Below are 18,448 nucleotides of genomic sequence, written 5' to 3'. Positions count from 1 at the left end.
TTTGGAAGAACTTTATTTTGAAAGAACAATAAGGTAATATGAAAAGGCATCATCCTAAGCATCAACATCAGCGAGGATCTGAGCTGGTCACACCATGTTGATGTGATCACAAAAGCAGCAAGACAGCAGCTCTTCTCTCTGCGGCGCCTGAGAAGATTCAGCATGAACCCCAGAATACTTACAAACTTCTACAGAAGCACCATTGAAAGTATTCTGACTGTTTGCACCACCACCTGGTACGGCAGCTGTAACACTCCTGACCCCAAAGCTCTGCAGAGGGTGGTGAGATCAGCACAGTGCATCACCAGCAATGCAGGATCTGTACAAACGGCGCTGCATGAGGAAGACGCAGCGGATCCTCTCTGATCCCAGCCACAGACTTTTCACACTCCTGCCGTCCGACAGGCGGTTCAGGAGCATCCAGACCCGCACTAGCAGACACAGTTTCTACCCACAAGCCATCAGGCTTTTGAACCGCTGACATTCTGGACACAACATTACACATTTAAATGCTCATTGCAACGATTTCGGTGCAAACTCTAAATACCAAAAATTGTCTTAAATTCTCTAAATATTTAATATTTTAGTATTTTGTTATTCTTCTTCTAATCATTATTATTGTAATTGTTATTTTCTCCTTTGCACACTTCTATATGTTCATGTAAAGCTGACGAGCATGAGCCAAAGAATTTCCTTATAGGTAAATGTGGCTACACTGTTTATCTGCATATGACAATAAAACTCTAAACGTCAAACATCACATTTGAACGTTCCTGCAGTTGGTTTGTGGTTGATGTGGATTTGCTGCTCATGTGAATCCTCCCACAGTGTTTCATTAGCAGCTGTAACCACAGTGACTCTGATAAAACAGGAATTAGCAGAATCCATCTGATATGAAGCTGTGCTTTGAATACCACTTCCCTCCTCTTTGAAGAGTAGTCAGATATCTGTGTTCAGGTTTTTGTACAGCCTCTTCTACACTTTGTATCACTGTGTTTCTAGAGCACAGTAGTAGAGAGCTGTGTCTGCCAGGGTTAGGGCTGCTATGGTCAGAGTAGTTGATGTAGGTGTTGTTTGGGTTTTATAACGTTTATCAGGAATATATTCACCCGAGTTTCCTTTGGCTCCTTTCCTGAGAATAAACTGAGGAGCCTGAAGGTCAGAATCATGTCTGTACCAGTGAAGGTAAATATTTCTGTAACCTGTCTCATAGTCACATGTGAGTTTGACAGATTTTCCTTCTGTTTTAGTGACTTCAGGTTGTTGAGGAGTGATTGAGTCTCCAGCTGTTAGTCCTGGAAAAAGAAAGAAGAAAAGTAGTGAAATGCAGTCTGTATATCTGCTTAATGCAGCAGCTTCAACTAAACTTTAATCCCTGTTCTTAAACTCACCTATAATGTGAGATAGAAGCAAAAAGAGGTGCAGCAACATGTCTTTGGAGTTATGAGCTGTGAGTGGTCTGATGTTCACAGCTGGAGTCAGACAGGTTTCTGCAGTCAGGAGGAGGAGCTGCTTTTGCTCTCATGTGATGTGATGCTGCTCTTTAAAGTTTTCCTGCTTCAACTTTGTTCACACAGAGCATCTGGTTCTTCTCTCTGTGGTGTCTGAGCCAAAGAACATCCACTAAACACTCACGTCTGGGCTCCACTTTGAAAATAAAACGTTACATTTATGTAAATCTGTAAAAAATAAACATTTACAGTTTGTGTAATAATAAGTGTAACACTGAGAAAACTGAGTCAGATTTGAAAGACCTGAAAACTAACGCAATGACACAGATGAAGGAGATTTTGCTCCTTTTATCTGATACAGCAGCCGAAAAATAAGCTGCTGCAGTTTCTGCTCTTTTGTCTTTGATATTTTTGTATGAGTATGATGGATTTGTTTAGTTGTGTATTAAAAATTAAATGAAAGTCAGCACTGAAAGCTAAACAGTCAAAATAACTTCCTTTGTTTTTATTCCACATCCTGCATGGAGCTTCAGTCATTCATGGATCTGTTTTCTCTTCTCACTGCAGCCTTGCTGCTCACAATCATTTATTCATTTACTGCAACAAACTGAGATGTTAAAGGAACTAAAGACAACACTCGTGTACTGCCGGAACCTCACCGCGTGACACAGGCGGAAGTAAACAAACAAAGGCGTCATTACCGTCCCACGTGTGTGAGCTGAGTGTGTGAGCTGAGTGTGTGAGCTGCGGCAGCAACGATGCCTTCAGTTCAGTATCTGAGAGAGTTCATCAACGAGCGACTAACTGCTGCTGCTGAACAAATATTCTTGGAGTTTGAAAAAACGATCGTCCAGTACGAGGAAGAGATCGACCGTCAGCGCAGACTGCTGGATATCACCTGGAAACCCCAAATCAAGCTGCACAGGACAGGTGAGTGTCCCTCTGAGGGAGGATCCTGATCACAGCTCTGCGGGACGTTTGTTGGATTGTGTGTCCACAGGTGTTTGTACTTTGCGTCGTAATAAAATGACGGTAAAAGGCTCCGCCCACTCTCTATCCAGGTCTTACCATGCAACGACTCTGTGAATGCACTGGAGAAGTGTAGTGGTAGAGTCCTCCGTCAGGAATGAGATATGTGTGTCGACTTTTTATTCTCCCTTAAGATTATCGTGCCATAACGCTGCCCAGAGCAGCTCTGCTAACAGGTTATGGGCCCAGAGCAGCAGTAAAGAGATCCTGTAACTGCCAAAGGAAGGGCAGCGTTTCCTGAAACCGCAAGTTACCGGCAGGTGTTAAAAGTTTGGCACGATTGAGTGAGTAAGCGTTTTTGTGCATCATGAGCAGACGCACGGCAGAGTCGGGCAGTCGATATTCCCGTTTGCAGTTTGATGGAGATGAAAGGAAATATGAGATATGGGAAACGAAGTTCCTTGGTCATCTCAGACTACAAGGTTTGAAAGATGTCATCTTAAAGGCTGAGGGTGATGAAGAAGCCGATGGTGAAGATGATGACAAAAATGCAGAAGCATATGCAGAGTTGATACAATTTCTGGATGACAAAAGTTTATCGTTAGTTATGAGAGATGCAGTTGATGACGGACGGAAAGCCCTAAAAATTTTGAGAGGTCATTATGCAGGAGTGGGCAAGCCAAGGATCATAAGTCTGTACACCGAACTTACTTCTCTCACAAATGAAAAGAATGAAAGTGTGACGGACTATATTATCCGAGCAGAAGCAATTATCACAGCGTTAAAAAATGCGGGTGAGTCATTAACTGATGGACTTCTGATCGCAATGATAATGAGAGGTCTACCAGAGAGGTTTAAACCCCTGATTGTGCACGTTACACAGAGCGAAGCAAAAATCACATTCTCAGAGTTTAAAGTAAAACTCAGAAGTTATGAAGAAACCGAGAGAATGCGTGCGGCTGTAACTGATGACAACGTAATGAGGACAAAAGTGCAATTAGACCAGGATTCTACTTCATGGCGAGCAGATGACCGAAGATCAAAGAATAATGAGATTGTGTGTTTTAAATGTGGACTAAAGGGACACACTGCAAGAACGTGCCGATCCAGAGTATGGTGCAGTTTTTGCCGGAGTAGTACACACAAAGATGCGACCTGTAGAAGGAAGCTAAGACGGGATGAAGCGAGAGGGGTTGTGGAGAAGGACTACGCGTTCAAGACGGGCTCCGAACCCCAGAGGGTCCCGGACGGCGGCCAAGAGATGCTGAATAACCAGCTACTGGTGGATACGGGAGAGACGTCACATATCTTTACGAAGATCGAGAGTTTTAAGACTTTTGATGACACATTTCGACCCGAGGCTCATTGTGTAGAGTTGGCTGACGGAAGGCGGAGCAGAGGAGCTGCAAAGCGGCGAGGAGATGCTGAGATAAGTATGATTGACAGTAAAGGACGCAGTCACAAGGTAACATTGAAACAAGCACTCTACATTCCATCGTTTCCACAGGACATTTTGTCAGTAAAAGCAGCTACTAGTAACGGAGCCACTGTGGTTTTCAAACACGGGGACAGTTTTCTTAAACATGTTGATGGAACAAAATTCCCTATATATGAACACGAGAGACTGTTCTTTATAAACACTGTGCAAGAGTTTGAAGAGAAATGTAATGGATGTTTTGATATGCAAACGTGGCATGAAATTCTAGGACACTGTAATTATGAGGATGTTCAAAATCTGCAAAATGTCGTTGATGGAATGGAAATTAAGGGTAAAATCAACAAAAATATGCAATGTGAAGCCTGTATACAAGGGAAGTTTACTCAAACTAGGAACCGAGAACCAGATGAAAAGGCCAGGGCAGCATTAGAGTTGGTACATACGGATTTAGCTGGTCCGATTACGCCAAACTCTAAAGAAGGGTTTAAGTATGTTTTGTCGTTTGTTGATGATTATTCAGGTGCAACATTTGTATATAATCTGAAACACAAAAGTGATACAACTCAAGCAACTGAAAGATTTATTGCAGAGGTGGCGTCATATGGGAAAATCAAGTGCATTCGTTCTGATAATGGAACTGAATTTACAAGCAGACAGTTCAGAGATTTATTAAGTAGACACGGCATTAGGCAGGAAACTTCGGCGCCATATTCGCCTCATCAAAACGGAACAGCAGAGAGGAACTGGCGTACACTTTTTGACATGGCGAGATGCATGTTAGTTGAGAGCGAATTGCCAAAGTCTTTATGGCCATATGCAGTACAAACCGCGGGAGTGATTCGGAACCGATGTTTTAACAAACGCACAGGTCAGACAGCGTATAAGATGTTAACTGGAAAAAGACCTGATCTTTCTAGAATGAAAAAATTCGGATCATTGTGCTATGCTTATAAACAAAATAGGGGAAAGCTGGATCCAAGATGCGACAAAGGTGTTTTCTTGGGATATGACAAAAATAGTCCAGCATATTTGATCTATTTCCCAAAAACCGGGAAAGTTGAAAAGCACAGATTGATAAAAATACTAAATCCCGCGACAATGGATCAACAAACACAGAGTGATCAGATGTATGAAGATGAGGTTTATGAATCCAGAAAAGATGGTGAACCCAAACAGACGAAGGATGAGGATATTCCAGATGGTAGTGAAAGCAGTCAAACTGAGTCCGAGGTTAAAACTGATGATAAAGTAGATGCTGGAGCTACACGTTATCCATCCAGAATCAGAAAGAGACCTGATTATTTGAGTGATTATATCACGGATGTGAAAGAGTGTGAAAATGAACAGATGACGAAACCAGTTTCAAAGTCTAAGTTAGACAAATTCTCTGTATTTGTGTTTGGAATATAAGATGTTTTTTCGGAGGATTGTTTTTCCCCAACCTGTGTACAAGTGGGGGTGTTGGATTGTGTGTCCACAGGTGTTTGTACTTTGCGTCGTAATAAAATGACGGTAAAAGGCTCCGCCCACTCTCTATCCATGTCTTACCATGCAACGACTCTGTGAATGGACTGGAGAAGTGTAGTGGTAGAGTCCTCCGTCAGGAATGAGATATGTGTGTCGACTTTTTATTCTCCCTTAAAATTATTATGCCATAACGCTGCCCAGAGCAGCTCTGCTAACAACGTTTCTGATTGTGAGGACTTTTTGGAGACTTAAGTAAGAAAAGTGTACTTATGTACCACTTGGTTATGTCCTCATGTGCGACGCGATCGCGAAAACAGCAAACAATTAACGCCACGCCGATGTTGTTCACGGGACAGACTCTTGTCGCCGTTATCGTTTTATTTCTCCGGTTTCAGCGTTTTTGCTCCACAACTACAGCGAGCAGTTTACTTTGTGCACTAACATGGACTCAAGTCAACCAGCGCCACCTCTGGCCACGTGCCACAGCCTACAGCCAGATCAGCCTGTGACACACATCTGCACCACGTTTGAATTCGTGTCATGCACATTTGTACCTTTCAATTGTGTCTGTTTGTGCGTCATGCAAAGAAACCTTTGAAGAATGAAATGATATCATATATTCCTTATTGGCCTACATTTGTACAAAATTCCAAATTATATACACAAAGTCATAGAAATCACCACTCCAATTGGTCATCATGATTTTAATATTCTCTTTTTCCATAACAATGAAATACACCTTGGACAAATATGACACATCAATATTTCATTAGTGTTGTCACATCACATCCTGTAAGCATCGTCTGCCTGTGTCCTTTCCTCCGGAAATGAATATTTCCAGCCAATATAGGCAACCCATCAACATGGCTGGAGTTATATACAGTCTGTATAAGTGTGTAAGGAGACGGCAGTTACTGTGAATTTACAGGACTTTCTCTGTTCATGGGCTAACTTGTGGAGTAGGGTCTGTATTCTCTCTGTATTCATTTGTGGCCTTTTTCCTTGTAGCTGATTTTTAATGAGAGTTGATTTATCTGTTAACTGTGAGGATCCAGCCAACATTTCTGCATTTCTCTCGTATTTTCAACAGCTGATGTCAGTCATCATCAGCACTGACAAGAGGTGTAAACTTTCTGTGTTTTTCTGACTGACATTCCTACTTTTAAGCCTTGTTTTAACAGTATGCACTGCTTGAAAAAGTAAAGGAATGCTTTTTAACCAGAGTATAGCATCAGGTCAGTCAAACTACTGGCATATTGATCTGGTCAGTTAAGTAGCAGAGTGGGTTAGGGACGGGAATCCAAGGACCTGGACTGCTGGGCACTGGCTGTCCTCAAGAACTGGTTCCTGGTAATCCAATTCAAGTAATTCAATTGTTAGTCTGTCTGGTTATTGATCCCACTGTTCTTGCACTACAATCAGGTGATTTTAGTTTGCGTGTGAGAGGAGTGAAATAGCGGCGCACTCTGCAACATGATTATGGACATTACATTTATTTTTATTGCACAAAAGGATGAGAACATGATGGTAAAGTAGAAACTGGATCCAGGACAAAACGGCTGCTAACACAACTATGACTCTGCAAGCACCTGTGCAGTCAGCATGCTAATGCTAAGCTAGCCAAGAGCCCAGAGTGACGCTGCAGCTGAGAGCTGACCCCATTAACATTAAAGTTTTGTAATGACTAGTACAATGAGTTACTTTCTTCTAGTAGTAAATACTGCAGTACTGTACTAATTCAAATTAATTTTAAGTGCTCCATGTAATATGTGTAGCAACGTTTTGTTTTGTTTTGGGGTTTTTGTCATTTACCACCCCAGCACTGATCACAACAAAGGAGAAATACCTCTTACATGCACAAATTAATTTGTATGAAGTAATGTCTTTGATGTGCTGCTTAATGATAGCGGTGACTCTCAAAGCAGAGGCAATAAGGATCGAAGACAGAATTGATACAAAATTGGAACATTAAGCGTTATCAATAATCAGTTGGAATCACTAAATTCTTCTTAATTTCCATTCATATCTGGGATGTTATGTTTCATTCCATCTGGTACTACGAGGTTACAACTCTGTCCAGGAGCTCAGTGATGGGCAGATCGAGATCTAGGGGGGGATTCCCCTGGACGCATCTGTCATTTCATGCCCTACAACAGGGGTGTCCAACTCCAGTCCTCGAGGGCTACTATCCTGCAGCTTTTAGATGCATCCCTACCCCAGCACAGCTTAATCAAATGGTTGGAATACCTCTTCAGCATGCCATCAAGTTTGGCAAAGGCCTGGTAACAAGTCATTCATTAGATTCAGTTGCGTTGGAACAAGGCTGCATCTAAAAGCTGCAGGACAGTAGCTCTCAAGGACTGGAGTTGGACACCCCTGCCCTACAAGCAAATAGGGCCAATTGAACTACTGAGTACCATTTTGAGTGGTTACAGTAAAATTTTTAGGGAGTCCTTGAATTCAGCCACACGGCATCCTTTCATTCCCAACTAGGGCTGCACGATTTTGCATAAAATGAGAATCACGATTTTTTTTTGGCTTAGAATTGAGATCACGATTCTCTCACGATTTTCTTTTCCAGTATAAATATTTATTGTACTTATTAACTGCACATCAACTTCGTAACAGTTGAGACTGAACATAAAAACAATAAATAAACATAAAAACAACAAATGTCTCACGTTTTGTTGTTGCCGTAAAATGTTGTACTGCTTGTAATTCCGTCTCTACCGTTGCTCGACGCTGCGTGTACAGAGCAGGTAGTGCAACAATAGAAAAATAGTTGCGGGACGGCACTGTGTAGCGTTTGTCTAGGGTGTTGATCATTTTCCTAAATCCCTCGTTTTGCACAGTGTTGATGGGAGCCATATCTTTGGTCAGGTGATAAGTGATAGCCTCCGTGATTTCTTTGTGCCTGCAGGAGTTCGACGGGTATAGGGAAGCGCTGTATAAGGTTCCTGTTATTGATGTTTGGGTGGTTGACCGGGACGGATTTTCTCCTGTCACTTTCTCGTCATCCCTGACGTGCTCTCCATTGTGTTTTCCTGCTAATTTTAGCATCACACAGCACAGCTTCTGTATCACGTGGTATAAGGCTCCGCCCTTGTCATTTGTTGAGCAGGAAGAGTGAGCGCTTGTTTTCATGCAGATTATGTCCCGGATCAAAATGCGGTACAATCGTCGTCTTTTTATTTTTTATTTTTTTAAATCGTTGTCATTTGGAAATGAGATCGCACATAAGTATGAATCGAGATCGCGATTTTCCAACGATTAATCGTGCAGTTCTATTCCGAACACATACCCAGTCCATGGCACTATAGATATCAAGCTTAATTTAATTTTCCATTTTGATCTGATACATGTTCAAAGTCTTCCTTTATTTTTTGTGCAGTATATTTGCTCAGTATGATTTTTTTTCTATTTTCACATCACCTTTCTTTTAATTGTCTCCTTTTTCCCCTCCAGATGTCCCACAGCAGCATTTCTGTAAGGAGGAGGAAGTTATCGCTGATCAGCAGCATTTCTGTAGGGAGGAGGAAGTTATCGCTGATCAGCAGCATTTCTGTAGGGAGGAGGAAGTTATCGCTGATCAGCAGCTCTGGAACCAGGAGAGGAGCTCCAATCTGGACCAAGAGGAACCAGAAGCTCCACAGATTAAAGAGGAACAGGAGCAACTCTGTAGCAGTCAGGAAGGAGAGCAGCTGGTACTAAAGGAGGAGAATCATACCTTTATGGTGACTGCTGCTGAAAAAAGAGACCACAGTGAACCAGAACCAACAAGAGACCAACTCAACTGTGTCAGCTCTGCTGTAGCAGTGAGACAATATCAGGGAGGAAGGAAGAAAGATTCACAATCACGAAGAAATAAAAAAAAAGGTCACAATAATGTAGAACACCAACCTACGCCAGACAGTCAGTGCAAGTCTGACAAAAGTAAAAAGTCTTTAAAATGTGATGTTTGTGGAAAAGCCTACAAATATAATTATGAAATGGAAAGACATTATAGAATCCATACAGGGGAGAAGCCGTTTTCCTGTAAAACATGTGGGAAAATGTTTGCACGTAGTGGTTCTGTAGTGCAGCACATGAGAATCCACACAGGTGAGAAACCATATTCTTGCAAAGTGTGTGGGAAAAGTTTTAGACAGACAAATGGTTTAACTGTCCACATGATCACGCACACAGGTGAGAAGCGGTATCACTGTGAAATATGTGGGAAAATGTTTGCACGTAGTAATGGCTTATTGAGGCACAAAAAAGTTCACACAAGTGAGAAACCTTATTATTGTAAAACATGTGGGAAAACATTTCCACTTAGAAACTTGTTTTTGATACACACAAAACGTCACACAGGTGAGAAACCATATCATTGTAAAACATGTGGGAAAATGTTCAAGCGTAACAGTCATTTAAAAGAGCACATAAGAATACACACAGGTGAGAAACCATATCATTGTAAAACCTGTGGGAATTCATTTAGATATCGTGCTCACTTGTTGCGTCACATGAAAATACACATATAGAGGTGTACTCTTTTAACAAAATTAACAGTTTAGTAAGCTGTGTTGAGTGCAAAGTTAAACATAAGTCAGCATGGGAAATAATGGTAAGCACAGCATGGTAGTGAGGAGGTCATGGTTAGAGTTTCATTTTAAAAGCAGGTGGAAGTGGCACATTTTTACAAATTATTCCATTTACAAAATGTTTTAAGAGCATTATCAATTCTTTACCCAAGCAACAGTGATGGGGATAACACCATTGCTTTTTTCAGTAATTAGTAATCTAACTAATTACTATTTCTATCGTTATAATGCTGTTGCTGTTACTGTTACTATGAAGAAAATGCGGTGCAGGCACGTTACAGTTTCTCAACACACAGTTGGTTGAAGCTGTGTTCATCTTGCTGGGAGCTAGTGGGGCGAAACAGTCCCACAAGTCCCACTGGTTGGCTGAGGAAGGATAAAGTAGTCATGGTAAACCAATTACATGACCAATTTAAGATAACGTGGTGGCACAAATAATTTGTGTGGCATCTTATTTGATGCAGAGTGTTCTGTAAATAGTTTAAAATGGTTATTAACAAAGTCTTTGCTGCATTTTTTTGGTAAATAGTTGCATATAACTTTTTTATTTGCAAAACTCCTGCATAGGTTTTTAAAATGTACAATGTCTATTTGCATTTCATGTTATGAAAATGATTTGTTAAATGTTTATTGTTGTTACAGTAAAAAAAAAAAAAAGATTTCATGGGGGTGGGGGTTGTTTGTTTTGGTTATTTACATATTTTTTTAATCAATTGTATTATTGAAAACATAACTGTAAATTCAGATGTGAGTTTGTGCTGAAAAGAATGATACCAAACAAGGCATGATAAATAGTTCTTGAAAGGTGAAATGTAGAGGTCAAATCAACCCTGGACCTCAGAGGGTTAAACTTTTTTTTCTAAAGTAACACCATAGTTACTTTTCTTTGTATTTAGTTACTTTTATAATATTGTAACTTAGTTAATAACTTACTTTTTTCAAGAAGTAACTATAGCTAATTACTTTTTCAAAGTAACTTGCCCAACAGTACTGAGGAATACATTTTCTATGTAGAAGTCTTTAAACTGTTTCCTAACCGAATGAAGTGCAAACATTTGGTTTCTGCTCTTATATCTCTTTTGCATTGCTGTCATTGCAGCTACTACATCACAAAACAGAACACACACCGAGAAGACCTGCTTCATCAATGAAATTAATTTCTTTTTGATTTTTTTTCATTTCAGGTTGTTTGTTTGTGCTCTGGTTCTGGACAGTAACCTTTGATGTTTAAAGGTGTCTTGTAAAAATTTCAAACGTGCATCCAGCAGCATGGACAGGCCAGTGAGTGATAAAATAAATGGAAATACAATATTTATTTTAGATTTGTGTTTCCGCAGAGTACAGCTTTACCCTGTGTTCTAGTTTGTTGAGTGGAATCCTGTGAGATCAGTCGAACCTCCAGCTGTCAGACTACACTGTGATAAATTTGAGATTTTTAAAAAATGTGCTAACCACTGCACCATCATGCTGCTTTTCCAATTCTTTTAATAAGAATAACTTGAAAGCTCATTTAGATATAATTTTTTAATGTTGCTGTTTATATCATTCATTTGTCTCATTTTCTTTTGGTCATTTAATTCATTGACACTCGTTTTCTGTTACTTTTAGCTTTTTTGTAGAGTTTTAGACTCAAGACGTGGTGGGACGCTCATATATAGAGGTAGTTAGCATTTTCATTGATGATTTCTGTTCCTCTGCAAGCGTTAAATTAAACATTTCACCTGTTAAAATCTCCTGTACTTACTGTGTTTGAGAAAAAAGTTTCTTGTCAGTCTATCCTCAGTGAAGAGACAATAACTCACATCCTTATTTATTGGGTTGGGTTTTCTCTGGCTTCCTCCATGCAGTTAGTGGGGTTAGATTCATTGTATTCTTGCAGAATGTGGGCAGCAGCTTTTGCAGAAACATCTGTGGTCATGTGACACAGTTCTGTCTTTCTGTTTCATCCTTACCTCTGCTGCTGTATGAACAAACATTTTGAAGAAGCAGGAAGTAGATTCATCACAAAATAATAGAAGTATGACGTTAGCTAGCTGTTATTGTATTTCAGTGAGTAGCTTGTGTCACATGACTGATTATCTTGAATAATTTCTGTTATTTTACACAATAAACATTATTCACTCAAATTGTCACTACAACAAACCCAACTGGGCAGAGGTTTAACAGTGTGTGGCTCCCTCTAGTGGATGTTGTGGAGTATTCTGTTGTCTTTGCTCCAAAGGTTTTTGTACAGAGTTTTGCTGTTTCCTGTCACTGTGGGCTGCAGAGCACAGTAGTACACAGCAGAGTCAGACAGCTGAAGCTTCTGGATCTTCAGAGGAACTGATCTGATGCTGGAATCCAGTGTGGATGAAAATCTCTCCTTGAACTCGTCTGCTGTGTTTCCTTGATCCCCACTAACACGACTCAGGATGAATTTGGGGCTGTTGTTTCCATCCTGTTTGTACCAGAAGAGAGAAGTACCTGTTAAACTGCTGGTGTTATAGAGACAGCCAAGTGTCACTGTGCCTCCTGCAGCAGCAGTCTCTTCTCCTTTTGCTTGCAGCACGTTGTCTTTTTGTGCTCTGCATTCTGTAAAACACCAACAAACAGTATCAGTGTGCTGTTAAAGAATCACGTCAATGTTGATATCAAAGAAACAGAGTTGTGTTCATACCGAGGCACATAGCAGCCAGCAGCACTGAGATGAACAGAGGCGTCATATCTGCAGTGTAGAGTAACTGTGAGCTACAGCAAGTATAAAGAAGCTGTGATCTCTCTGTTTAGTCTTCATCAACACTAAGTTGGTGGATTAGAAGGAGGAGCCTGATCACAGTGACAGGACTCATTCACAGCCCTGTGTTATTCCCCCTGCTGACAGCTTCACACTCAGCACGTCTTTCTGCTGCTCTGCTTTCCTTGGCAGCAGGAAGTCTACAAAGTGAAAAGTCAATGATCCTTAAACACATCAGTGTGTGAAGGGCGAGTGTGGCTTGTAGTGTTCGGCACTTTGAGAGTCTCAAAGACAAATTTTTTTAATAGAAACACAATTAAAACTCTGCTGAAGCTGAAAGTCAAGATCAGATAGGAAGTGAATATTAGACTCAGGATCAACTCCAAATGTAGCGCTGTATGTGTCCAAGCCAAAAAGAAGACATCACCCTCCCTGCCTACATATTCAGTGTGACAATGGAGATAGGGAGTTGATGTGTTTCTGACACATGGGATATTTGGGAATAAATCTGAAAGAATAAGTCCTGAATGTAAATACACAGCTCAGAGTCCACACAGGTAACAATGATCACTGGGGCTGGGTATCGTCACTGATTTCTAGAATCGATTCGATTCACGATTCGGTTAGATTTGAATCTGGGAAATTTTGCCTCAGACAGTCAGAAATATTATTATTCAGATCAGTACATTTATATATTTTTGTATCTATAAAAAAGGAAGCTGACACTTGCAAGACTTTATCAAAGGTGTGAGCATCACAGCAGAGGCCTTTGTGTCAAAGTAGCTGAAGATAAAACACAGACACGTTTTGCATAATTTTTAAAAGTTTACATTTGTTCAGAAGCCTACTGAACAGCAGAAATTTGGTTTATTTTTCGGAAGTAAGTCAAAGAAAAAAAAACAGCGACCGACAGCGCTGTAAACAACGGTAGACTTCTGCGTAACAAGCAAGCAAATAATGCAGAAAACATTTTTAGACAGGAAACTGTTCTTGAAGTACAGAGAGACAGAGAGAGAGCTGTGCATGAAGTGTGATTTTATCCTGGTGGAAGCAAAACAGCAAAAGTCAGAGGGAGTCCATGACAATGTTTATGTGAAGTTTGGATCTTCTTTTGCTGCTGGTTCAGTCAATATTGTTTGGAGAGAGATAAAACTAACAGCTTTAGAATCAGCGCAAAAACGACGTAAACACAAAGCGCGGACCCGCCGAAACATCAGAATCAGCGAGCTGTCGGCTTTCAGCCCCGACCGTGTCCGTGCCGTCGGGTGAGAAACGCGACATCTCAGTGATTCTGATCCGTCGGCGGGTCCGCGCTTTGTGTTTACATCTTTGTGCAGAAGCCGTGTTCCTGCTCTCATTCACTGTTTTAGCTGTTTGGTGGTTGTTGAAATTTTGTGAGGTTTAACCTGAGATTCTGGCATTTTGGGCAAAATAAATTTATATTAAAAAATCGATTCAGGATTTTAATGAATCGATATCACGTTATCCAAGCCAGAATCGATATTAATCGATAAATCGATTATCAAAGCCCACCCCTAATGATCACCTCTTCTGTGAAGACAGCAGAATGTATACTGGGGGAAAATCGTAACAATCGTAAGCCACATTTCTGGTGACACCAACAAACTGAATAAAGTGATGAGGAAGGCTTAATGCAAACTGGATATACAGGAAGCTGTGGTGGAGAGAAGGTCACTGCACAAGCTGTTATCTATCAGCCTCTTACAGTAAGAGCTCCTTGTCTAACAGGCTGCTCCAGCTCCACTGACACAAGCACAGATACAGATAATCTCTCACACTTCATGAAATAATTCTTTATGACACAGAATCAGCTGTTTGTCTCAGCCGGAACCAGTGTTGGTCAAGTTACTTGAAAAAAGTAATCCGTAACTAATTACTGATTACTTCCCCAAAAAAGTAATCCTGTTACTTTACTCATTACTTATTTTCAAAAGTAATTAATTACTTAGTTACTTAGTTACTTTTTAAAAACACGATTTACAACCTGAATAGGTGATAAAACGATAGATCTTTCAGCCCAATTCTACTTTTTCTGCATAATCAATCATACAAAATGTAATCAAATGGAAAAGTCTCTTTTTAAAACTTGTTTATTAGTTTTAATCTTTTAACTTTATGCATCAAGCAAAAATTTAATTATCTGCAACATTCTCTGACTGGAAGAAATTAGTTTAACAGTTAAACCTATTTTCTGCACATTCCAGCACATAAAATAAAATATTTTGTGTGTTTACACTCAGTCTTTCAAATAGATGCAAGTAAAACACAGCAGACAATAAATAAAGTCAAAGACTCAGCGGTCCTGTTGCTCTATTTTCACCTGTAAAGCAGGACTGAGGTAGGCGGAGGTTTACCCTGGTGCAGGTGTGCCGCGGTCAGTGGAAGAATCCGCGAGTTTCTCTGTGAGTTTCCCATCACGTCGTAGCTACTCGGTGCTTGTTGGAAGTTTAGGGGTTTTTTTCGCTGTAAAAAGAAGTTTTCTTCCCACGCACAGCGGACACTAATGTTTTTGTCACTTTTTATGGAATCAAACTCAAAGTAAGGTCAGTACTTCCACGCTTTAAACGCTGCACGCTCATACTCTCTCTGCACTCGATATATGATCCATTGTTGATCTGCACACAGCTGTTGTCACTAACGTCACACTCGCTTACGTCACTGTCATGAGACATTCTCACAAAAAAAAATCACGGTTTTAGTAACGCAGTAACGCAGCGTTCCTACGGGAAAGTAACAGTAATCTAATTACCTTTTTTGCAATAGTAATCCCTTACTTTACTCGTTACTTGAAAAAAGTAATCAGATTACAGTAACGCGTTACTGCCCATCCCTGGCCGGCACCGTAACAACACTTTACACTCAGTTATTACCATACACTTTCAGGACATCTGACATGTGCTGTGTGTCATAATTAGCTATGTGGTGATATCTTATGGACACAAATGCAACATGGTGGTGGCAGGACTCCAACAAGTACTTAGTCTGGATTTGTCAGGACAACTTATAAAGCCAAAAAATGCAAAGAGAAAGTCAGGTATTACAAAATAAGCAAACACAAGACAGAAAAAAACAAAAGCTGCCAAAAAAGGGAAAACAGCACAACGAGAACAAATAAAAGATAAACACAGAGACTGATGGAAAAGAATGGGAACAGTATATAGAATTAACTAAATAAATCATAAAAGACACTACTAAGCATTTTAAGATAGAAAAACTCAAAAAAGAAGAAGAAGAAAGAACCCAAACCACCATAGTCACATTTTACATGTATTGAATTTTAATCAGGTTTTCATTTTCACTTTTAATCGGAATCAGAATCAGAATCAGAATACTTTATTGATTCTGATTCTGATTCTGATTAAAAGTGAAAATGTTTAACATGTTTTACATACTTGACTTCTTTGCTAATTGTGTTATTATTATTACTGTTCTCATGCTGTCCTACCATGGAAGCACAGCATGAGTAGAGGTCTCTTTTTTTCCTCTTGTACTTTCCCATTGTAGTGTATATTTCAGTGTTTTTCTGTAACGCTACCGATCTCCAACCTGTATCCCCATGTGATGTCTGTGTTGTGTGTGTGTAAGGTCGGGGGGGTCCCATTTCACTGCAGAGAAACCTGCATGTGGCGAATAAAGCTTGGATTGATTGATATTATTATTATTTCTAATTATTTATGAAATATCTATTGGGGAGCGAGTGAGTGAACAATGAAACGGCAGTAAACACCCAATCAGAACAAACACACAGGTGAGAAACTATATACATGACATCACTGAAAAATCAGACTCACACAGAGGATTTGTGTCAAATGTAAGGAAAGTTTAAAGCAGATGTTCAAGCCACGATAGAAAAACACTGTGAGAATGTCAAAGTAGGTCATGCAGGCATGAAGCACCTTTAGATTAGATTATTATGTTGTGACTTTGTTACATGTGAAACTGAGTTATTTTATTTTGTTTCTGATTTTTAAACACTGTCATCCAATAAATAAGAAAGTTATATCCTGATGACCTTTAGGGGGGGCTGTAGCTCAGACGGTAGAGCAGGTCAGCTGCTGATCGGGAGGTTGGTGGTTTGATCCCTGCCTCCCCCAGATTGCATGCCAAATGTCCTTGGGCAAGATACTAACCCCGATTTGCTCTCTGATACATCCATCGGAGTGTGAATGCATATGAATAAAAGTTAGAAAGCATATTGTATACTGTACATATTTCACATGAACAGTTTTTACTGTTTGTAGTTATTTCATTATTGTTTCTTTGCGTCTGAACGTTCCTGCAGTTGGTTTGTGGTTGATGTGGATTTGCTGCTCATGTGAATCCTCCCACAGTGTTTCATTAGCAGCTGTAACCACAGTGACTCTGATAAAACAGGAATTAGCAGAATCCATCTGATATGAAGCTGTGCTTTGAATACCACTTCCCTCCTCTTTGAAGAGTAGTCAGATATCTGTGTTCAGGTTTTTGTACAGCCTCTTCTACACTTTGTATCACTGTGTTTGTAGAGCACAGTAGTAGAGAGCTGTGTCTGCCAGGGTTAGGGCTGCTATGGTCAGATTAGTTGTTGTAGGTGATGTTTGGGATCCATATCGATTATTGGGAATATAATCACTTGTGCTGTCTTTTGCTCCTTTCCAGAGTATAAACTGAGGAGCCTGAAGGTCAGAATCATGTCTGTACCAATAAAGCCAAGGAGTATCATCACTCGTCTCATAGCTACATGTGAGTTTGACAGATTCTCCTTCTGTTTTAGTGACTTCAGGTTGTTGAGGAGTGATTGAGTCTCCAGCTGTTAGTCCTGGAAAAAGAAAGAAGAAAAGTAGTGAAATGCAGTCTGTATATCTGCTTAATGCAGCAGCTTCAACTAAACTTTAATCCCTGTTCTTAAACTCACCTATAATGTGAGATAGAAGCAAAAAGAGGTGCAGCAACATGTCTTTGGAGTTATTAAAGCCAGACAGACAGCACATGAACAATGTTCTTCCACTGCAGCACAATGACCAACAAATAATGTCATTGGATGAGCTCAACTTCAGTGGGCGGGGCCAGTTTTGTGCTTCCACAGCAGCTCTGTCTCTGTCTCTGATCTTTACTGCTTCATTTCTCTGTTGTCTTTGTCATCAGTCCAATGACACAAGAATCAGAGGTTTAACAGTGTGTGGCTCCCTCTAGTGGATGTTGTGGAGTATTCTGTTGTCTTTGCTCCAAAGGTTTTTGTACAGAGTTTTGCTGTTTCCTGTCACTGTGGGCCTCACAGCACAGTAGTACACAGCAGAGTCAGACAGCTGAAGCTTCTGGATTTTCAGTGGGACTGACTTTTCTTTGAGTTCAGCATCAAATCTGTTCTTTGGGAATTCTTGAGCATTATCGTCGGCTGTTTTATCACGTCGTAAAACATATTTTGGAAAGTCATTTACTTCTTGTTTGTACCAGAACAAATATGGATATGTATCAGTTGTTTCAAAGTTACATCCAAGTGTAACTGTGTCTCCTTCAGCAGCAATGACATCTCCTTGTTCCTGGATCACTTTGTCTTCTCCTTTACACTCTGAGGAAGAACAGAACATGCAGAGGAAGACATGGATCAATAAACATGATTAAAAACTCACCATTAATCAGACTCACACATTTATTTAAGCAGAGGAAACATGTTGATGTTTGTATCTCACCAAAGAAAAGAGCAGCAAGAATAATCCACAGCCAATGTTCCATCTGTACAACAAGGTTTAAATCAACAGGAGAAACTAGCTGATGTTCAACATTCAGTCTGAGAATTGTTCTCTTCACAGCAGCACTTATTATTGAC

General features: G+C 40.2%; 1 protein-coding gene and 1 gene segment (V, D, J or C); one reads left to right on the top strand and one right to left on the bottom strand.

Moving 5' to 3' along the window:
- The window catches only part of LOC146552807 (uncharacterized), a 22,766-nt gene extending 10,859 nt beyond the window's left edge, over positions 1–11,907 (top strand). The window contains exons 3-5 of one of the 2 annotated variants that reach the window (XM_085254373.1): positions 2,170–2,177; positions 2,285–2,381; positions 8,791–11,907. In XM_085254373.1, the coding sequence (XP_085110499.1) occupies positions 2,170–2,177; positions 2,285–2,381; positions 8,791–9,848 (1,163 nt within the window). In that variant the 3' untranslated portion in view covers positions 9,849–11,907. Of the gene's footprint in view, positions 1–2,169; positions 2,178–2,236; positions 2,382–8,790 lie in introns of both variants that reach the window. The other variant, XM_085254374.1, reaches the window with a different exon arrangement.
- Positions 10,184–18,448, bottom strand: LOC146552806 (T cell receptor alpha variable 38-1-like). The segment is given in 4 exon segments: positions 10,184–10,274; positions 12,140–12,345; positions 18,060–18,190; positions 18,312–18,448. Coding segments are annotated over 4 exon segments (471 nt in total).

The sequence above is a fragment of the Mchenga conophoros genome, linkage group LG18 (assembly GCF_057382185.1).
Source record: "Mchenga conophoros isolate Kocher_MC1m ecotype Shallow Benthic linkage group LG18, M_conophoros_male_GT1.1, whole genome shotgun sequence".
NCBI lineage: Eukaryota > Metazoa > Chordata > Actinopteri > Cichliformes > Cichlidae > Mchenga > Mchenga conophoros.
The sequence above is the reverse complement of the archived record's forward strand: the minus strand, read 5'-3'. Positions and strand labels throughout refer to the sequence as shown.